Genomic DNA, 23,718 nt, shown 5'->3' with positions numbered 1-23,718 from the left:
GTATTTCTAGAGAGCACATGGGTTCTAGGCTGGAAACAAGAGCCTTCTCCCCCAATAGCCCCTTGACCGCTTCGCAGAACGTGCTCTTGCTGGTCGTCTTTGGGCCCAGTTCGACGAGAACTCCACCACTCCTCGTTTTCCGTATCGAAGACACCTCTGCTCCGTTCTCCTCGGGTTTCATCCTGTAGCGGATTTCACTAAGGACTTCCGCAAATGTCTTGCCTTCCGTCGGCTTAATGAGCAGAGCCGACGGTCTAGTCCTTCTTCGTTTCCTCGTTTTTTCCGCTACTGGCTTTGGGTTGGCAGCCTCCTTGTTTTTGGAAAGACGTGTCTCTGGCGACGGAGTGCGTTGTTTCTTTTTTGTTTCTTTCAGGCTAGTAGAATGCGCTGAACAGTCTAGGCGACACGTTCCTCTGGATTCCCGATCATACGAACATAGAGGGGAATAATCGGATTAACGGATTGGCCGGGCGGGTACAGTCTGTGTTCTGCTGACGGCTGTCAAGGGCGGAATTTGTTCGCACTAATTAGCAGCCTCGGACCTCAGATAGCGAAAGGTCACCACCTATGCCAAGTCAAGGAGAATTTGGCCCGCTTATAAGAAAACCCTATCGCAGGAGCTCCTGCGCCAGACGCGTGCAAATTCATACAAGATTACGGCGGTCTGTACGAAGCACCCATAAAGGACCATGCCAGCAGGCTGGGCATATGCTACAATTCGCATTGCCGAAGCTGCAGAGAAGAGTGGGGGCCCTCAGGCAAACTCAGGTCAGGTTGCGGACACTAGGTAAACCATTCTTTGGAGACCTCAGGGAGATTTTCAGTTGCAGGGTGTGAGAGCGGCTCTCCTTCGTGAATGTCGCAGGCTGGCTCTTAAGATCTGAGCCGGCTGGACTCTGCCTTCTTGCTCTCATAACAGTAGTCACGATCTTAGGAGTTTGTTGCATCAAAACGGTGCACCACAGCGCTAATTGGACTCCTCTGAGCGACCAATGATACCTACCTACCCTACCCGTTGAAAATCCCAGCTGACTAGCGGATTTACTTTATCCTGATCACCTATTCCACTTGACTCCCGAATTTTCCAAAAGTTCAAGAAGACTGTAAATACCTTAGAAAATCTTTTGCCGAAAATTGAAGGCAAAGACAACGACAAATAACCGCAATCACATTTCTTGTTAAACATTATAAAAACTTATTGAAAACTTCTTGAAAGTTTATAATGAAATCTATATATTCCAACATACAAAATTAACAAAATTGCAATAATATTTACCAATAAATAGCTCTTTTTCTCATACACTCACTCCCTACAACTTTTTGCCTTCAGCAATGATACTGTGTATATAATCATCACCAGCTTCGATGTTTTCCTGTGACAGAGGTTCGATGACATCAAATTGGATATCGTACTGTTGATCAAAACCAATGTAACCATCCGATATCAGATACAAGGTATAGATCACACGACCCAGCTTCCTCGGTGCGTTAAATAATATTTGATGCGAACTCTTATTGCTCCGATAAGCAATTCGTTTCAACGCAAGCAATTCGCCATCAGATTGCGAACCTAAAGTGAGGAACCAACCTTCGTCTTTCCCTTTAGGAAATTTCGGACAGTGGATTTTGTCATTTCGTTTGATTCCTAGGCGATGCAAGAAAACGCTGACGGTGTACTCCTGGGAAAGTAAGAAGGGAATTTCGTTCATGAATATAATAACACTGAAATTATTTGTTACTGGTAACAGGCAAAAATTCTTGGATTCTTTGGATGTAGGGCTTTAATAAAGAACTTTCATTTAATATACCTGCTCAGCATGAATCTCCATCCATTGATCGCGTGTAACTGGTTGCAACACTGGTCGATCAATGGTTCCTTCATTTCGATACGGTCCGCAAATGGAAATTTGTACATTTATCGTTGGCATATCACAAATAACCTGTTAATAAAATTGATGTTATTTGATTCAATCAACTTACAAAATTCAAGAACGCTTACCTGATATATTTGTTCAATTTCAGGCTCCGAAAACTCTTCCCGTAATGGACCAGCCAAAACTTCGTAATTTTTAATGCATAGCTCTTTGAGCCCAGGCAGGGTGAATACAGGGTAATTGTGTTGGATTTTATTGAATACAGTGTAATTGTAGTGCTCAACGTGCGGTAAAGTCAATACAACAGGATCATCATACCACCGAGCTTGGATTATGCTTTGCATGATCTGCTGTATCCGCAATGTTGTCGCAAGCCATCCCCGTTCCGCAACCACATCAATCATTGCCTGCAGAATAACATTTATCGTATTCAGACTTCCACCTTATAATTCCTTTAGAGAATGCTTACTTGTAATACTCGAATTGATTGATCCAAAACAGATTTCGTATCAGTCAAGAAATCTGAATTCGGTAATGGCAGATGGGAGAAATGCGCTTGCATTAGAAGGAACGTTTTCGTGTGCGGTGAATCGTGTGTTAATGGATCTACTTTGAATCGGCACAGCTTCGCTAGGTCTCTGTGAATTAGAATAGCCAAAGATTAGCTCAAACATTTTCATTTTTCCTTTTTAAATTTTTTTTTTGGATTCTTTCCAAACATGCATATTTCGACAACTACTTGTCGCCCTCCTCAGGCTAGAATTTGAATGAGGCAAGAAATCTAGGATCGTGTGTCTCACTAATCTTACATGGCTCTTAGAAATGGTGAAGTCCGCCAAGACGATGTGTTCTCCTACCTTCGATTCTTCTAATTATTTATTAATTAAGTAATAATTGTATGTAACGGCCAGTCCATACTGGTCTTTTTCTTCTCCAAGTCCGTCTCTCTTGTGGAGGACCATGTCGTCGGGTACTCGTATGTTCTCCCCGCTTCCAGCAAACTCGTCGCGGATGGCTGTGCAGAGGCCATGCAAAATGACAGAGAAGACCTGCGACCAGGACAGCCCATCGCGCGCCAAAATGGCTACCTTCAGCATCGGATGCCAACCTTCTAACATCCCATTGCATTGCGGATGGTATGCGATTGTCCGGAGCTTTCTGAACTCTGAGAAAAGAGTAGGTTCGAATTACATTCCCTGGTCTGTGATGATTACGACGGGAACACCAAAGCAGGGAGCCCACTCTCAGAGGGCCTCAGCACATAACTCTGTGTAATCTCCCTCAGAGGTAGTGCTTCAGGCTACTACGTAAGCCGACCAACGATTGATTGTGAGGCAATACTTGTAGCTGTACAAATCTGGCAAAAGGCTTACAATGTCGAGATGTATGGTGTCGTAGCGCTTTTTTGACTTAGAGAATACTCCCTAACTCCTTCTTAACATGCCGAACGACCTTACACCTTCGGCATGCGATGCACTCTTTGGCTCAAGAATTCATGACCTCGTTCATGGGCAGCCAGAAGTCTTTGCTAGAGACTAGCCGGTTCGTTGTCCGAATGCCGGGGTGCGCAAGATAACGCACCCAGCAAAACACTTCCTTACGGAAAGCAGCCGGAATATATGGGCTAAGTCCCTATTCAGTTTTCAGATCAGATATAGGAAGGTGAGCCTTAAACTTGCACTTGGGGTCCGACTGCAGGCTTTGAAGAACTGCGCCATCCTTCTGGGCCACAGCGATTGCCGAAAAATCGACTGAGGCTGGGATGTTGATATCAGAGATCTGGGACAAAGCATCAGCGACTAAGTTGCCTTTAGCGGACACATATTGAATGTCCGATGTAGGCTAAGTACCGAAATTGGAGAGGCGACGCTTCGCTGAGCTCCTACCTTAAGGCAAAATTTAGAGGTTTATAGTGCATAAACGCGGTGAACGGCCTACCTTCAAGGGAAATACGGAAGTGCACGATGCTCAAATACGCGGCTAGTTATTTACGATCATAAGGGCTGTAATTCCGTTTTGATAAGAAGCCCAACAATTGCCAGATTTGGTGCACGAAGTAGTGAAGAGTAGCATCTACTGCAATGTATAAGGCATCGAGGAACACAGGTAGGGGTTAGGTTAAAAAGGACGCATGAATGGGCATCCCCTTGTCTTCTGTTGATGTTGAATGGTCTCGAGAGTGATCCTGTTGCGTTAGCTGGCCGGGTCTTATTAGATTTGTTGGGATGTCGAACTGGCCGTGTATAATTTTACCCTGGCTATGCTATCATATGAAGTTGATGAAAATATGGTGCAACTGATGGCCATATTCCAACAGTTTTTCCATTGCTTGCCAAACTGAGAAAATCTGATCTGTTGTTGATTTGCCTGGAGTAAAACCTCTTTGGTATGGGTATAGATGGTACTCAGCAACGTGATGCTTCTATAATTGCTGCACTGCGGTGATATCCTCCTTTTTATGTATGGGACAGATAATGCTTCGCTAAGAGTCCTCAGGCGTTGATTCGCTATCCCAAGACCCTGAATTCCTTGGTATAGTTTGTCGTCTCCTAGCGACTTGTGATTTTTAAGCCGGTAAATTGCACGGAATGTTTTTTACATGCTTGGTGGTGGCAGTGTTTGTCCGCCGTCTTCAGTTGACGGGACCTCAAACTCGCCGATTTTTTGGTTGTGGAGCAGTTCATCAAAGTACTCAACCCATCGCACCAATATGCCCATTGGGTCGGAAATCAGATTTCACTCTTTGTCTTCGCACGATGAGCATCGTGGTGTATTTATAATATCTTGCTGACTTCACAGACTTCTTGGTTCACCCAGGCTTCTTTTTTCTTTCTGTGAAATTGCTTTTCCACTCGACGAATTTCGTGATAGGTCTCTGTGCGTGCCCGCGTTCTTTGAGAAACATTGCCCGGTATGTTTCCGTTCCGTTGTTAGCTTACATTCATCGTCAAACCAGTTGATTTTTTGCGACTGGAGCCAAGTATGTTTGTGGCCCTGTCAATGATAACGTTCTTCAGGTGGTTATGAAGATCATTTGTTGATGCCTCATCTCCAGGACCTCTGTTAGCTGTGATTATTGTGGCATCCACTTCCCCCTTATAGGTTTTACGGAGGATTGGTACACACGATGGACCATAAAACCTGGGAACGCCTACTGAACTAACACCAACAGCTTTACTACCAAACCCTATCTCCACCTCCACGTGATGATCGCTGGGAGTTTTTTTTAATGGAAAACTGCAGACGGAGAAGGATTAAATCGACCGTTGATTGCCGTCCTGCGAATTAAGCTGCCGATAAAACAGCGTGAAGAACGCACTGGCCCGCGGCGCATTAAATGGTGGCGATTTCGTAAAAAGAAAGAAGAAATGATCTCACTTACGCGATTACCTACCATTACGTGGAACCAAATGATAGACACGATCCATAAAAGCGGCCTCTGCAACCCTCGAGACCACCAAGCGATGATCGGTACATCAACCGAGATACTTGGCTTTGGAATGACGATGTTGAAATGAAAGTCCGTGAGAAGGAACGCCTCTATCACAAGTTTCTCGACGATAAAACACCGGCCAATTGGCAAATTTATAAGATTGCCAACCGGGAAGCAAAGAAAGCAGTCGCTGTCAACCGAGCGGACCAATAAAAAAATCTTTACGATAAACTGGACACTCGGGTTGGCGAGGGAGATCTGTATGGACTTGCCAAAAGCCATAACGAACGCACACAGGATATCGAACACTTCTGTTGCGTTAATGACAAGAACGGTACTTTGCTTACCAACCGTCGAGCCCCGACGAATACATGGTGAGAATACTTTGAGCAGATTTCCACTGAAGAATTTGCTGACCCTCCACTTCCAGAATCATTGCCGACATTTGGAGAAGTTCCACCTGTCAGGGCAACTGGTGCTCCGAGGTGGCGGGGAGGAAGACGGGGCGGCAACCCTGTCGGCTGAACCAAAACCAAGTGGCCGAGGAGAACCTCCACGTGGTGGCACCGGGAAACACTGTATCGCATTGGCTTGGTGGCTGTGATGCAGTAGGCGAATGCTCCAAGACCTAGCAAGGGCGATCAGACCCGAGTCTGCACGGGGACTCATCTGAAGTGGCTTCGATCACGAAACCTTACCAGGGGTATACTGGTACCATGGGAACCGAGGTAGCCCCTGGACTCTTATACTTCAGGAGAATTCCTGGCGTATCTGAGTACAGCTCGGTTGGTTGCGGTTGGTCCCCTTGTGGGAGTTTCATGGGGGCTGTGGTTGTGCTCAAGCGGGAAGAGACCTTCGGGCCTCGACGTGGTGTTGCGTATCAACACGGGTGCCGTACTCCATAGTTCGGTAGAGATTTAGGTAATTCTTGCATCCACCAGTATGAATGCTAAGCCATGCACTTGGTATAGACTGGTAGCGTTGCGCTTGTCCCAGCGGGGCTCTGATTGTGGTCACAAAATCGATCCGTGTCTTAAGAGGACCGTAGGATTAAGTCTCAAGACAGATACCTACGTTAAACACCGAGGACTTCACTGTCAGGGTAACTGAAGCCGAGGGGGCAATCAAACAAATGAAATCGGGGAAAGCCACAGGACCTGAAGACATCGCATCTGAGCTGTGGCAAGTGGCATCTGACTGGTAAGAAAGTACCACTGTTCCAACATGGAAAAAGAAAGGTAGCCCAGCCGAATGTTCAAATTACCGTCCGATCCGATTACTTTCCCATACCATGAAGATTTTTGGAAGCATTTTTGACAACTGTATTCGCGAAATCATTGAAATAACCGTGAATCAAGCCGGATTTGTCAAAAACTGCGGAACTACTGACGCAATACACGCTGCACGGTTACTTATGAAGAAACACTATGAGAAGCATCGCCCTCTTTACATTGCATTTCTGGATCTAGAGAAAGCGTTTGACCGTGTGCCATACGAACTCATCTGGTATGCTTTCCGACAACACTTAGTGCCAGAACTCGTGCGCTGGGTTCAATTGCTCTACCATGATCCGTAAAGTTCGAAGTATGGCGGGTGTCTCTGTTGGTGTTCATCAAGGAAGCGCTCTCTCACCACTCCTCTTTGTTCTTGTTATGGACACCCATCACACAGGACATCCAATGTCTAGCGCCCTATACACTGCTTTATGCAGATGATGTTTTCCTAGCATATAATAGCAAAAATGATCTCGAGCAACTTGTCCAAAAATGGAATGACCGCCTCATGTAACACGGTCTCAGATTGAATTTAAACAAAACTGAATTTTTGACGACCGATTCCCATGAAACAGGTACAATCACTGTCAGCGGTAGTAATCTGCCCAGAACTGAGCGATTTAAATACCTCGGGTCAACGCTATCAGCCAATGGAAAACTGCGTTATGAAATTGCTTCACACATTAACGCAACCTGAAAGAAGCGGTGTACCAAAGCTGGTGTTCTTTGTGATCGACATATCAACGAACGTCTCCAATCTAAAATTTACCGCAATGTCGTCCGTGCTGACGCTCTCTATGGTTCTGAGTGTTGGCCGAATATAAAAGACAACGAACGGCGTCTTGCGGTAATGGAGACGAAGATGTTGCCTTGAACTAGTGGCGTGACATGTTTCGATCACATCCGAAATGAGGATATTCGCGGTCGTTATGGGGTTGCACCGATCGTGGAAAAATTGCGAGAGACGTCTTCGATGGTATGGTCACGTAATTCGCGCTAACGAGATTGGTCTGAACATCGAAGTCGATGGTAAACGACTAAAAGGCAAGCCGGAACAATGGTGGTGTGGTACCCTGGACGAGGATTTAAAAGCCTTGACCTCCCATCCAGAACAGGCATTTGATAGAGCCAAATGGCGAAACCGATCATGACGAGCCGCCCCCCATGAGAACCGGACAAAGGCTGAAGAAAAAGAAGAAGCTCTTCTCCAGGAAACTGGCCCCTGACCCAACTCCACTCTTGAAAAGTTGTGATATATTTTGGGGACAGTGTACTGACTAGCTACTGAACAGGTTTCAATATATACAGGAAGCCGACGTTCAATGAGAAAATGCGTAAATCGTTTGCCTGTGTTGATTACACTCGCTTTAAAGGTAAAGTAGTTTTCTTCTGTGCAGATTCTGACCAGTTTCATATATCATTTTACATTTCCATTGTGGACCGTTTTGTTATTGATGTAACCAATCCGGTGCTAGAGCCGTCGCTTCTTTAACCGGAATACTCGGAAAAAGAGCCTTGGTATAGAAGGACACTAAAACTTCGTCTTCACTTAGTTTCCTAGTCAACTAAAGAGCCCTAATTAAAAGAGGGACGAAGAGGGCAGAGGTAACTCTTCAGACGCTGCCTCTGCCCTGGTAAGAAACCGTAGCCGTCTTCGTCCCTCTTTTAATTTTGGAAATTTCGGTGTTAATCCTAAAAAGAGGAGTCCGTGGACCATCAAGAGCGGGAGCAAGTTGCTCTCAATTTGGTCCGGTCCGGCATCAAGTCGATGCGGACTTAGGACTCCACTGATCCCTAAAGATAAGAAACTAAAGAGCCATTTGAACTTTTGAACCTAGTTATGGATCTTGGGGAGCCCTTCGATCATGGAAGTACTGGGTTTTGAGACTTTCAGTCTGTTGTTTCCTAAGATTTGTTAGCTTTTCTCCTCATTCGAATTCCAGCACCGGGAAAGGTGACAAATTGTCACCGAAATATGCATATATTTGTAAGGAATAAATATTTTTTTATAAATCAAAAAGGAAAAAAATTTTAATTTTACTTACGCATTATATGAATCCTCGTTGTGGCGAACTGGCTGCTGATTGAATTCATAGGAATCACACATCACTCTCAGAACCTCTTCGTATTTCATATCAAAACGCAATGAATCCGCAAAATGTCTCATCGTCTGATGGGACAAATAGTAATACGATGAAATCCTTCCCATCGAAGTGGGGTAAACATATCTGTCTTCAGTGTAAACGCAACCAGAATCTTCTAGGATATTCAAGACATTCTCTACAAGCGTGGAAAGATATTCGTTTAAATTTTCAGGCTCAATTGTCTCTAAGTTATAATAGCTTGGATTTCTCAACAAACGCCGGAAGAAATAAGTCCAAGTGAAGTAGTCCAGTATGCTTTGTTTAGTTTGGACTGTTCCCGCGACTATTTCCGCGTTTATGTGGTCTGGAAGTACTTCTAGTAAACTCGATTCAACCGGGAATGGATCGTAAAGGAACTTTTTGTAGAAATTCTTTTTCACGTCATGTACAAGTACGACCGCAACACCTTCATTTCCGAATTGGGGCCGGCCCGCTCGACCCATCATCTGGAGAACATCTGTAATAGGCATATCCACGTAGCGTTTTAATTTTCCATCGTAATATTCAGTCCCTTTGATTATAACCAAATGCGCCGGAAGATTGACTCCCCAAGCTAAAGTTGCCGTAGCTACAAGGACTTGGATTTTTCGATTCAAAAACAACTCCTCGCAGGTCTTTCGATCACGTTCGGTCAAGCCAGCATGATGCATGCCGATTCCAAAAGCTAGTGTCAGTTTTAAATTCGCATCTTTTATATTTGTTATAATTTGGTCCATTTCATCGTCAGGTATGTGTAGAAATTGTTTGGGATTGTCTTCAGCGGCAAGGAAGGCTATAAGATCGAGAGCAGTGAGACGTGTTTGCCGTCTGGATGACACGAAAATCAGTGCAGGCGTGCACGGAGAATATTGGCGAATAGCTTGGAATGATGGTCGATTCATAGTTGCCATCCGAGGACAGTAGTGTTTGCCCGGAAATCCACTTATATGTACACTTAAGGGAACTGGACGTACCGATGGCTTAAAGTTGTACAATCCCATTTCTTTTATTCCTAACCAATTTGCTAAGTCTCTTGCATTGGCAAGCGCAGTTGATAATCCTATAATCCTTAAAGTTCGCTGCGTATGCGAAGCTATAAAATTTGTTCTGGAAACTATCACTTCCAACACAGGACCACGATCTTCGCCGAGTAAATGAATTTCATCGAGGACAATCAGGGCGACATCTCTAACGTAATCTCTAGTTTGCCATGATCTACTGATACCATCCCATTTTTCTGGAGTCGTCACGATTACTTGACTCTCCCGAATGGCTCGAACATCGGGCGTAACGTCTCCCGTCAATTCCACAACTTTTCTCCTCAATTTTTCTTCAATTCTCACCTTCCAATCATCAATTCTTTCACGGACCAAAGCTTTCAGAGGAGCAATATACACAACCTTTGCCTTTGGATAATTATCAAATACTCTAAACATGGCAATTTCCGCAGCAATAGTTTTTCCCGAACCTGTTGGAGCACCCAACAAAACATTGTTGTCCGTATGGAACAAACAATGAAATATCTGTGTTTGTATCGGATTGAAGTGTGTAAAAGGATAGAGCGATTCGTAAAGTTTGTTATTTAAAACTGATACAGGAAGAGGTTCGATTGGAAGCAGCTCGGTATGAGGAGGATGTATTTCAGGTAAAATCAAGTGCTTGAAGCTTAGAGGAATCCACGTGGTACTACCGAGCCAAGTGTCACTAGTTGCTCTGATGTAATACTGTGGTGGCAAAGGGTCCTTCAAAGGTATCGTCATCACAAGCTCCTGCGGCTCTTTACTATACGCTTGCTTTTTGGTTAATTGGAAAAACTCCGAATGGTAGATAAAATTACTTTCTGGATCTTCTATCCACAGCCAAAATGATTCTGCATGTTTTCCATGAACCCGATCGTTCCATTTGAAGTTTGCGGTGATGAAAACTCGAATCCTCAAAACAGTTCGGGTAATAGGTTGAAGAGTTGCCTCAATATCCAAAAATGGGAACTCTTCAGCGCATTTTGAAACAATTTGGCCATACTTCTGATTCCGCAGCATGTCCCCGATTTCCTTGACTTCCATTTCTCGCAAAGTGTAGACACTCAGTCCCCGATTCTCAATTTTTTCTATGATTTCGTGCCCAAGGCAAGTGAATTGTCGTAAAGGCGTTTGGAAGTCCCACGCTTGTTTTTCAAACATTTTACTAATCATAAGCATCCGACCGGCTAAAATAGCGTTGTTCTGACGTAGGACTATTGTGAATAGGGCTCTAGCGATCCGAACTGCATTTTGTGTGATATACGACAAATCAGACACTAAAGAAAATGACTTCACAAATCCTCGTGACAGATATGTTTGCATAAGAATGTTGACTTTACCGTGAACATTTTCACTTCCTCCCTGCGCAACCACTTCACAGTAATTCCTCTGTAAATCGTCCAATTCATCCAATTCCTCGTCACGTACCTTAAGCTGTTGGAATTCTTGTGCTTGTGACATCATCGCCAGGATTTCCCCTTCATTCATGAAAGCGCGTAACAGTTCATTGAATACTTCAACGGTGTCGTATTTTATGTAGAAATGAGAAGCTGTGCGTCCCAGGTCGGTTATGTTTAAGTCTCCTGTCCGAGAATTGTAGCGAATCATCTTTGTTTTATCCAAGTTCATGGCCGCCGTAGTGATCAGTTCGCGCCGTTTCATTTCCAACGACGGATCTCGTTGCACGTCGATATAGTTCAGACCGTACACTTGTGGATTAATGCGCATCCTCACAAACAAGTACGTATAACTCAGCCACTCAATAGCTTCATCTACGTTGCAGATAGTACCCAGAGCTATTTCAGCGTTCAAGTTGTCAACCAGGCACTGAATAAAGTTTGATTCAATCGGGAACTGGTTTGTGAGCAGCGATAGATAGTGATTTAACTTATCGTGATTTGTTATGATGGTCCCAACGCCACTTTTATCGAACTGTGGACGACCCGCACGACCAAAAATTTGCAACACATCAAGAATTCCCAAATCAACAAAGGTACCATGTTTTGAATCATAAATTTCTGTCCCTTTGATAATGACCGCATGCGCGGGCAAATTGACACCCCAAGCCAAAGTCGCAGTGCAACAAAGAACCTTGATGTGCCCCTCTGCAAAATACTTCTCAACCATGTTCCGATCCGAACGCAGCATTCCTGCGTGATGCATAGCTAAACCACTTTGGAAAAGTTCCACTAGCTGCTTGTTCCGACTCTTTGATATCGCTTTCTCCGCCATACCGTAACTCGTTGACTCATCGGGTTTAAATAATGCTGTCTGTCCTTTTTGCTGAGCCAGTTCTCGAAGAACTGTAGCTGTTCGAACTGTAGCGTTTCTGGCATGGACGAACACCATCACCTGATGTCCCTGTTTTAACATTTCAGCACACTTATCGTAGCAAATAGTATCCATATCGGTTTGAGCTTGAAGTACTTTTAAGGCTTTCACCCCAATGAAATTGGTGCTAAGCGGGACGGGTCGGAAACGCGAATCGAAGAAGAAAAGACCACGCATTGGATTTACTCGTAGAAACCGGGCGACATCAATATAATTCGGTAAAGTAGCAGACAAACCAACAATTCGTATCATGCTTTGGGAAGACTCCACAAGACGCAACGTTCTAGCGACCAAAGCTTCAACGACAGGACCTCGCTCACCATGAAGCAAATGTACTTCGTCAATAATCAATAGCTTTACTAAACTAATTAACGCTACGTCTCCTGCTCCTTTTCGCGTCACAACATCCCACTTTTCCGGTGTTGTAACTAGAATTTGCGTCTGCTGCATTTCCGTTTTTGTCAATTGCATGTCACCAGTCAATTCCCGGACAATGATATCCAACGGTTTCAACCGCTTGGAAAAGTTTTCCACCATCTCAGCCGCTAAAGCTTTCATCGGTGCGACATAGACGATTTTGAATTGATCACGATGGATAACACCACCGTCTGCATGAGATCGTATCGCATTTGTTATTGTCATCATGGCCACGTTCGTTTTTCCTGCTCCTGTCGGAGCGCACACCAGCAAGTTCTCATTACTATGATAAGCCGCCGGATAAACAACGGACTGGATTCGATTCAACTCCTTTGTACCCTGGAACACAATCTGTCCTATATCGTCCAGAGAACTGATCTGAATTCGATTGTTGCCAATGGAAAGAGCTGGTGGTTCGCTTGCCGGGATTTTCACTTCTTCGTACATTTTACAGTCTACTCTCTCCACATTATCGGGAAGAAAAAGCTTTGAGCCAGCAATGAAACCTACGTGGGTCTTAGCTTCACTTTGCGAGTCAAAAACGAATGGATATTTGACCCGAGGAGGGGGAGCGAGAAGTTTTAGAGATTGATCTTTGAATACAGGCTGGCGTTGAGCGGTCTGCAATAAATGTTGTTTTTGTTGGCACCGAAGCTTCAATGGGTTTATCACTTCTTCATCAGAGTCGTCCTGTTCTTTATTAGCGGTGTTGATCATACGCTGCAGTTTCTTCTCATCCTTCCGAACCTGCTTCATAAGATACTTTTCTTGTTCAGACTGCACCACAACCGTTGCAATATGAGGTCCCTGCTGTTGTGCTTTGTTATCTCTAGATTTATTCTCCAAACGTTTGCTCTTTAATTGATTTCGCTTCTCGCTTGCTTCAAACTTTTCGACAGCTTCTTTACGACTTTTCAGCAGTTCTTGTATCATTTCAAATTGATCGAAACCGAGAAGCTCGAATAGATCATTTTGTAACTCGTCATTACTTTTCTTTGATTTCAAGAACTCAATTAGGCCGTTCACGAGATCTGGGTTTACACGCTTATCAAACCATGATCGCGTGTAGCTGCTCTCCTGCTTCACTTTAGAGGTTGATGTTTCTTTTGGAGCATCGTATTTCATCGAAAAGGTTAAAGCGGACTTGGACTGAGTGGACAAATCTGGAGACAAGTCTTGAAGAAGTCCTGTATCAGATTCACCTATGTCAGGCATATTACAATGGATATTTTCACCCCAGTATTTAGGCTTCTCATCATCTTTTTTCTCTGAAACTTTTTGCAAGTATTCACGGCACTCTTCATTTAGGAGTGGACTAATTTCACATACAACAGAACACATTTTGTTTGCTGTTTGCGATATCACAGTACCGAACATGGATTTCAGCTCAGATAGATGTTTCATCATAACAACCCGAACGTCGAGAAATAATCGGAGAATATAAATCGCAGCTTCATCGATTAAATTTGCATTCTCTTCGGAGCCAATCATCTCTCGTGTGAGATTCCAGAGGGACTGCAGGTGCTTGGAGAGTGTTTCGGCAGCGTCTTTGTCGCTATTATTCATAATGAAAGTTTTCAGCTCTTTCCATGATACTCCCCTGAAAACAAAAGCAGATTTTTATTATTATTAGATACCTGCCATGAACTATAAAATCGAAATGCGGCGAAAAAAATTTATTTTTGTAGAAAAAGTATTGACTTGGCAATAGCAAACAAGTCGGGAAACCTAGCACGTAATGTATATGCATATATTATTTCAGAATACCCACTTTCGCGTGATACTGACAATCAAAGTCTTGAAAAACAAACAAGTCGGGAAACCGGAAGCTTGACGCTTCAGGTATAAAAGGTTTTGTGTTTCCCTATGGAGGAGCATAACGCAGTTCTCCATTGGCTTATAGCATTGACCCGAGATATTTAAATCGCTCAGTTCTAGGCAGGTTACCACCATTGCCAGAACTCAGCGACTTAAATATCTGGAGGGGCAGATTACTGCCATTCAAAGAACTGAGCGATTTAAATATCTCGAGTCAATGCTACCAGCCAATGGAGAACTGCGTAATGAAATGTTTGAAGCGTTAACGCCACCTGGATGAAGTGACATTCCGCAACTGGTGTTCTTTGTGATCGACGTATCAGCGCACGTCCCAAATCTAAAATTTACTGCAATGTCGTCCGTCTGTCGCTCTCTATAGTTTGAGTGTTGACTATAAAGGACAATGAACGGCGTCTTGCGATAATGGGGACGAAGATGTTGCATTGAACTGGTGGCGTGACACGTTTTGATTACGTCTGAAATGAGAATATCCGCGGTCGATATGGGTTTGCAACGATCGTGGAAAAACTGCAAGAGAGACGTTTTCGATGGTGTGGTCACGTAATTCACGCTAACGAGAATTCATCAACCAGTATTGGTCAGAACATCGAAGTCAATGGTAAGCAACCAAAAGGCCGGCCAAAACAATGGTCGCATGATACACTGGATGGGGATTTGAAGGTCTCGCGATTTCATCCTGATCAGGCATTTGATAAAATAAAATCACGAAACCGATCACGACGAGCCGACCCCGCTTGTGAACTGAAGGCTGAAGAAAAAGAAGAAGATGTGAGGAGCGGTGAGCCTGACAGTTCCGTGTCACATAGTTAAAAATTCTATTGGCATCTATTTTTTAGAAAGTAATTTAAATAAATCATTTGATGGAAAGCCCTGTATTGAAATAGTCAACCTCATTCGCTTCACACTCTGAGTTTAATATTATTAGCAAATGCCAACAATTTAACCAACATCAAATATAAATAAGTCGGGAAACCGGAAGCTGGACGCTTCAGGTACGAAAGGTTTTGTGTATTTCTTAGTACGTAGCACGTAATATATCCATATATTATGTGAGAGTATCGACTTTCGGGTGATATTGACATTCATAGTCTTCAATTTTCAAAGAAACATCAAATTTGAGGTATTATAACTTTGTTAGTAATAGTGCGATTTCCACCAAACTTGGTAAAATCATGCTCTATATTATAGCCTATATCACTGCAAAATTTCATGGTACTAGGATGAACTCAAGGGGGGTTTCTAACCAATTACAAAAAATTGTAGTAATATACTATTATTAACTTTATTTAAACAGATATCGGCATGCAAGGTATTTCGGAGCCCAGGCACAATATAGTGGCAGCTTCCTGATTTTTTTCAGATTTTTTGGTTTGGTAGTTTCTGAGAATGGCCCCCTTAAAGAAGTGATCACTTTCAACCCCCCACGCTCCCCACTCTTCCAACGAATGTCAAAACTAAGGCTTTGAAAAGTACTAATGGAGACCTTTAATTTGATACCCCACATGACTATATTCGATGAAAAAAAATTTTACACGCCCCTTTTGCATGTATTGGGACCCCCCCCTTAAATTCGACGTAAAAGGATGTAATTCACTGTATGCGTGAGCGTTTACAGTTCCCACCTTTCTACCAAATTTGGTGTCAATCGCTATAACCGTCGCCGAGAAAAATGCGTGTGACGGACAGACAGACAGACAGACGGACAGACAGACAGTAAACCGATTTTAATAAGGTTTTGTGTTTACACAAAACCTTAAAAAGGAGGGGCTTCAACATGTACAATATTGCACATTAGGCGCAGACTTTCTGTGTCACTATGTTTTTCTGGTTAACTTGCAGAACAAGACCTTAATAGACCCCGCAACCTCGTTACAGACGTCAGGGAAGATTTCTACCTGCCGAGATGACACCCTCTTGATAATTTTCGTGAACATTGCCAACCATTGCATTCGCGTACTCCTACGAAAGTTTCGTAACATCACTACGGAAAGTAGTTTCTCCAAGCCGGTGAAGCACGATGTTCAGCACCATGTCAATACCACCGGTTCTCCAATCTTCTTAAAGGTGCGTCCTCTTCCACCCAAGAAGCGTGCGGTGTGAAGTGGGAGTTTGAAAATTTTATGAAACTGGGTTTCTGCAGACCATCAAACAGTTGTTTGTCTTCTCCCCTTCCTATGGTCTCTAAGCCAAACGGCGAATGGCAGCCATGCGGAGATTATAATCGGCTGAATACTCAGACAGTTCCAGACCGATATCCCATACCATTCACCCATGATTTCGCGCACTCGCTAACGAATTGCCGTGTTTTTATGACCTTGGATCTAGCCAAGGTATACCACCATGTAGCTCCCGAAGACATTCCGAAAACGGCAACTTGCACACCTTTCAAACTTTTCGAGTTCACTAGGATAACTTTCGGCTTGTGCAACGCTGCGCAGACTTCCCAGGGGCTCATCCATTCTCCTTGAGGCCGGACTCGTCTTAAACGTTTAAAAATGCAGATTCTTATAGAAGCAGGAGAAATTTTTCGGCCACTTAATTACCCCTGATAGTATCCAATCTGACCCAGAAAATGTTGAGGTGGTAGGCACCGCTCTTCACCAATGGGTGAGTCAAATCTGGCAATCGTTGAGCTTCTTTTCAAGACAGCTCAACCCAGCTCAACGCAACTGCAGCGCCTACAATCGTGAACTACCTGCCGCGTACCTTGCTATAAAATCGTTCCGTTTCTCCCTTGAGTGCAGGCCTTTCGCTGTGTTCACGGACCACGTCCTCTCACAAACTTAGGCACTTGAGTTATATCAGCCAGTTTACTTCTGATATCTAACATATGGTAAAGACAATGTTGTTGCAGATGCTTTGTCTCGAATTTCGGAGGTTACAGTCTCCGCTTCGGTCGATTATACGCCAGAAGTGCAAGATCTACAAGCACGTTCGAAAAGAAGTAGGCGTGTTCCTTTGGTCAACCAAGCGCTTTCACACCATCCATCGCAACAGGGGTTCATCCCCATTGCACTTTCTGCATGGTAATTTTCCCAATTATGATTGCTAATTGTAACTATCCAACTACATCGAATAGTACCGATATTTCGAAAGGAATGTCTCGTTAAGTAATGATGTCAGCTTCTGCGTTGATATTGATGCTAAATGAGAATGTATTTGTGGCTGGATGCCAACAAAGGCCAAAAGTGTTGTCGGACATTTAGCGTTATTTGCACTCCATTGTTGTAGATGGAAGCCTCGTTTGTTCAGCAGGTTTTCAGGTTCTCTCTGTAAGAAATCTGCTAAGTTATGTGCACCGGTTAAACAATTCTCTACATTGTAGCCTTCCTTTAATACTATTGACGCCTTTAGACAATTTATTAGGTCATCTTCGGCTAACCTGTGAAGGATTCTCCAGATATGGTGCACTTGTTGTCCCATATGTATTAGTTGCCAGTCGATAAATCCGAATCGGGCCTGTTTTGTCAAATCGCCATAAAATTCGTTGACAATCCCGATCAGGTTCATCTAACCATATTTGTCGGTACATCCTTTCTACGTCAGAGGTTATTACATAGCGATATTGTTCGGTATCCCGACGAAATTGATAAGACTGATTAGGCTGAACCTGACCATCTGCTTCTGGCAGATGAAGTGGTTCTTCAGAAAAATGAGTGATTTCAGTGTTTGAACTGTCTTTGATTATCTGATCTAACTCATCAAGTTTTTGGCTGAGGAGCTAATAGGCTGAAAGGATTGACTTTCAGTGTTAACAGAGTGGTTACCAGCTTGGTGGTTACGTTGACCAAACCATTCAACTGACTGCTGTCGTCCATGCCGCAACTTGGCAGCTCCCAAAACCGTTGCACCATTTCGTTGGAGATTTCTCTGTCGTCTGTCATTAGCTGCTCTGAATCATTACGAAATGTAGTTTTTTCACTGCATTCAACTTCTCGTTGTCATTTATCATGAATCTATATAGGTCGCGAAAAGCGCACCATGACGAGTATATGCCATCGAACACCAGAATTTTAGTTTAATTGCTTCTACGTTGTGCACCGGCCCCGACAGAGTTTCTTTTTTCGATTGTTTCGAGTCATTTTCATGCTCCTCATCGTCATCTTCTCTAAGAAAAGCACGAGATTCTCTAGTGCTTAATTCCTGGCACATCAATGGATGACTGCTCTCACAATGATGATGAGTTTATTTGATGTTTCGATGCTATCCGGCGACCAATATTCTGGTGTACCTCTATGTAAGCGTTGAAAGTAATTAAATTCGTTGTACTGTTTTGTAAAAACTGACTTCAGTCTGACTTGTCGCTATTTTTTTATGTTTGAAAAAGTGCAGACATGTGCATAATCTAAATCTAAGCATAAGAATGAAGTGTCTTTTACCTATGCGACATGTGCACATACGAATTTGAGACAAAATATGCTCTTTACGTTAATTTCTCATTGGAACGCAAAATGTGCAATTTTTTAGCATATTTTGTCCATGCCACATTACATTAGATACTCGTCTTACATTTAATTTTGCGAAAATATTTGTTATCGTGACTGGATGTCGGATACCAGTTGACTCAGCTGTGAATGAATACCTAAGTCAAATCAGGTAATAATCTCGGGTGAGCACAATGCTGACCACATTGCCTCCTACAGTGCATTGTAGGGTACCGTTACGATCTTGAATGAAGTGCTCTAAAACACTTGAAGGCCCTGATCCAATATGGTTTGTTGCGCCAACAATTATTATAAGATTACATAAGTTGAATAAACTTAATTCCAACATGTACGAACAGTCACTTTTTACTAAAAGCAGGGAATTTTTTTCGTGTATTCTTAAACACATTCTCAATGGTTTCTCATAAGAAGCCGACATTTTATTGCCGAATGCGTTGGGTTTGAATTTCTGAACGCTCGCGAGCCTCGCAAAGCGCACCGTGAGAGGTTTGCGTCTAACCGCGAGCCAAATGTCAGTTGTTGATCGCCTTCGCATTGTGATTTAAAAACATTGCGACGAATGTCAAATCAGCTGAGGAACAAAGAAAATATTCTATTGAATCATATTGTGTACAATGCATAATCATCAAATAATAAGAAATAATTAACTCCTCAAAATTCCGTTTTGAAAGGGACCGACCTTCGCCGTGCTCGTCGTCGTGTACTCCGAGAGGCTCGCGTAATGACGATATAAAAATGAAAGTTCGGTAAAAGAAATGCCTCCACCATAAGTTTCTCGACCATAAAATGCAGGCCAATTGGAAAATTTACAAGAATGCCAACCGGAGAACAAAAAAATCAATCCTGTCACCCGTGCTGTCCATTACAAAGATCTTAACGATAAATTGGACACTCGGCACGCTGAGAAATATCTATAGCGACTTGACAGGCACTACCACATACAGGATATCAAACATTTCTTTTGCGTTAATGACCAGAATGGTACTTTGCTTGCCGATCGAGGAGCCGCGACGGATAGATGGCGCAAATTGACATATTCTCATAAGACGTCAACATTTTACCACTGTCACTGATTGCAAAGTCGTTCCCTATGGGACCATCGCACCTCAACATCGGCCGTTGATTGCCACCCTGCGAATTAAGCCACCGATAAAACAGCGTGAGGAACGCACTGGCTCGCGGCGCATTAAATGGTTGCGATTTGGTGAGAAGAAAGAAGAAGAATGTCAACCGGAAAGTCGAACACTCCTGTTGCGTTAATGACAAGAACGCAACTTTGTTTACCAACCGTCGAGCCGCCACGGATAGATGGCGAGAATACTTCGAGCAGATTTCAAGTGAAGAATTTGCTTATCCTCCACTTCCACAATCATTGCCGGCATTTAGACCGATTCCACCTGGTGCTCAGAGGTGGTGGTGGAGAAGACGGGGCAGCGTCCCTGTCGGCCAAACCAAAACCATAGTGGTGGCACCGATAGACGCTGTACTTACTTTGGCTTGTCGGCCGTGATGCAGTAGGCGAATGCTCCAAAGGCCTAATCAGGGCGATCAGACCCGATTCTGCGCGGGGGCTCATCTAAAGTGGCAAATTGACCACGAAACCTTACCAGGGGTATACTGGTACCATGGGAACCGGGATAGCCCCTGGACTCTCATACTTCGGGTGAACTCCCGTTGTATGTGAGTACAGCTCGGTTTGCGGTTGGCCTCTAGTGGAAGTTTCATGGGGGTTGTGGTTATGCTCAAGCGAGAAGAGACCTTCGGGCCTCGACGTGGTGTTGCGTTTCAACATGGGTGCCGTACTCCTTAGTTCGGTAGAGATTTAGGTAGGTCTTGCATCCACCAGTATGAATGCTAAGCCATGCACTTTGTATAGACTGGAACCGTTGTTGCTTGTGACAGCGGGACTCTGATTGTGGTCACAAAATCAATCCGTGTCTGAAGAGGACCGTAGGATTAAGTCTCCACGACAGGTACCTACGTTAAACACCATGGGCTTAATTGTCAGCGGAACTGAAGTCGAGGAGCCAATAAAACGAATGAAATCGGGGAAAGCCACAGGACCTGACGACATCGCATCTGAGCTCTGGAAAGCGAAGAGCTGGGACCCAACACTGTGGCTCAGTTATTCAGGAACGGAGAACATCATCTGACTGGCAAGAAAATACCACTGTTCCAATATGGAAAAAGAAAGGTAATCCAGCAGAATGTTCAAATTATCGTCCGATCCGGTTACTTTCCCATACCATGGAGATTTTTTAACACATTCGCGAAATCGTTGAAATAATCGTGAATCAAGCTGGACTCGTGCGCTGGGTTCAATTGCTCTACCACGACCCGAGAAATAAAGTTCGAAGTGTGGCGAGTGTATCAAAATCGCTTCGTGGCTCTATTGGTGTTCATCAAAGAAGCGCCCTCTCACCACTCCTCTTTGTTCTTGTTATGGACACCGTCACATGGGACATCCAATGTCGACCGCCCTATACACTGCTTTATGCAGATGATGTTTTCCTAGCATCTGATAGCAAAAATGATCTCGAGCAACTTGTCCAAAAATGGAATGATTGCCTCATGCAACACGGTCTCAAATTGAATTTAAACAAAACTGAATTTTCTACGACCGATATCCATGAAACAGGCACAATCACTTTGAGCAGCAGTGACCTGTCCAGAACTGAGCGATTTAAATACCTTGGGTCAACACTATCAGTCAATGGAAATGCATTATGCATTATGAAATTGCTTCACGAATAGAGCTACCTGGATGAACTGACGTTCCACAACTGGTGTTCTTTGTGATCTACGTATCAACGAACGTCTCAAATCTGAAATTTACCGCAATGTTGTCCATCCTGTCGCCCTCTATTGTTCTGAGTGTTGGCCGACTATAAAAGACAATGAACGACTATAAAAGACAATGAACGGCGTCTTGCGGTAATGGAGACGAAGATGTTGCGTTGGAGTAGTGGCGTGACACGGTTTAATCACATCCGAAATGAGAATATCCGCGATAGTTATGGGGTAGCACCGATCGTGTAAAAATTGCGAGAGAGACGTCTTCGATGGTATGGTCACGCAATTCGCGCTAACGAGAATTCTATTGCCAAAATTGGTCTGAACATTGAAGTCGATGGTAAACGACCAAAAGGCAGGCCGAAACAACGGTGGCTTGATACACTGGACGGGAATTTAAAAGCCTCGAGATTACACCCAGATCAGGCATTTGGTAGAGCGAAGTGGCGAAACCGATCACGACGAGCCGATCCCGCTTGTGAACGGGACAAAGGATGAAAAAAGAAGAAGATAGTTATGTCAGTCCGGGGACTCTCCAAATTGCTTTCCGAATCTCTCGACGAATCTCGATTCCCTAGGGGTAAAGTTGCCTTCAGAGGTGACTTCCGAAGTTTTGAGCTTTATCGGAAAGGATCCGGTGTGGATCCCATTTCCACTCCACTAAGATCTCTTGTAGCACTAGATACCAAAGTAGCCCAGTTTCCCACTACGACGCCCGGGGGCCTGCTTACCCAATCCCAAAAACCGCCGGCACTGGGTTTCCGAAGCCCTGCGCCGTAAAAAACTACCGTCCTCGTCCTCCATATTTGTTTTTATTTCTGGGTGTCCTTCCCATAGCTAATTTTTGTCCACGCATAGCCATGCACGCACATCTCTTGATGTGTGCACGAAGGCATGCCCCTGTTGGGAGATTTGGCAATTCCACACAGGAATTTCTACTATCAAGGGTCGAAAATCACAACCGATAACTACGACGATAAAATCCGCGCACGGTTGTTGGCTGCCAACAGAGCCTATTTCAGCTTACAAAAACTGTTCCGCTCGAAACGTCTCACCATAGGGTCAAAGCTCTTACTGTACAAGACTGTGATTTTGCCAGTCCTCATATATTCCTCGGAGACTTGGTTTCTTAGCGAGAAAAATTGCGAAATCTTGGCCCCCTACATGAGGATGGACAATTCCGTAGGCTGCATAATGGCGAAATCTTTGAGCGATACAATGACTGTCAAGTTGTGGATAAAATCCGGCTCAATAGGTTAGGGTGGGCGGGTCACTTAATCCGTATGGATGAGGATGATCCCACCCAGAAAGTCTATACGGGCAATATCTATGGTAGAAAAAGATGACGTGGCAGATCCTGCCTGGGATGGAGCGATGGCGTAGGTCAGGACGCCAGACAGCTTTTAGGGATATCGAATTGGTGGACCTCCGCGCAAATCCGGGATGATCCAGCCTGGAAAACTCTCTGCCTGAGATGGAGCGATGGCCTAGACGACGCCAGACAGCTTTTAAGGATATCGAAAACCAGGTATCTGGAGTTCCTTTCTAAGACAGGCCTAGACCGGATACCGGTTGTTCCGATGAAGTAATGAAATATTTGTGGTTGAGATCAATTACAATTTCTACTTGTAGATACTAGATTGGCTTCGAATAAAGTGTAAGTGTGTATTCAAATATTGCTTTCAGTTACCGAGTTTGCCGAGAACAGTTCAAGAAACTCTAAGTGGACACCCCCACCCCTTGACTTTGATTGAATCTAGCAAAGAAAGTGCAGTAAATCATACAAACGAGTCATCCTGGAAATACCTTCTTAATTCTTTTGCCCTCCACAGTTGCAGGTTGATTTTCTCCTCGTTCGTCATGGTTAGGTTCCTTCTGGGTTCCAGATCTGTATTGGCTCGCATCGCCCTCGTTAATCGTGGTAATTGATGCATATCTCTCTTTGTATATTTCCTAGTATTATAAATTTCACTTCCACTAATAAAAATAATTCTGAAAATTGAGCTTCCCCCACTTTTAACAATTCTTGTGAAATCCCGGCACAATATCAACTCCGACAACAAGCAGAAAACCACTGACGGCCTACCAGCAACGTCAAGATGTCAAACTGAGCAGTGGTTATCAAATTTTGCTGGGGAATGTACTTTAGACAAAAAAACATAAAAAATAG

General features: G+C 43.9%; 1 protein-coding gene across 1 annotated transcript; it reads right to left on the bottom strand.

Annotated features, from left to right (window-relative positions):
* Positions 1-1,222: 1,222 nt before the first annotated feature.
* Positions 1,223-23,631, bottom strand: LOC119659120 (activating signal cointegrator 1 complex subunit 3). Its single transcript, XM_038067045.1, has 6 exons — positions 23,355-23,631; positions 8,627-14,071; positions 2,344-2,512; positions 2,000-2,281; positions 1,809-1,940; positions 1,223-1,679 (listed from the first exon to the last, which is right to left on the bottom strand). The coding sequence occupies exons 1-6, from the start codon at positions 23,480-23,482 to the stop codon at positions 1,311-1,313; spliced, it is 6,525 nt and encodes a 2,174-aa protein (XP_037922973.1). The 5' UTR covers positions 23,483-23,631; the 3' UTR covers positions 1,223-1,310.
* Between the last annotated feature and the right edge of the window lie 87 nt (positions 23,632-23,718).

The sequence above is a fragment of the Hermetia illucens genome, chromosome 6 (assembly GCF_905115235.1).
Source record: "Hermetia illucens chromosome 6, iHerIll2.2.curated.20191125, whole genome shotgun sequence".
NCBI lineage: Eukaryota > Metazoa > Arthropoda > Insecta > Diptera > Stratiomyidae > Hermetia > Hermetia illucens.
The sequence above is the reverse complement of the archived record's forward strand: the minus strand, read 5'-3'. Positions and strand labels throughout refer to the sequence as shown.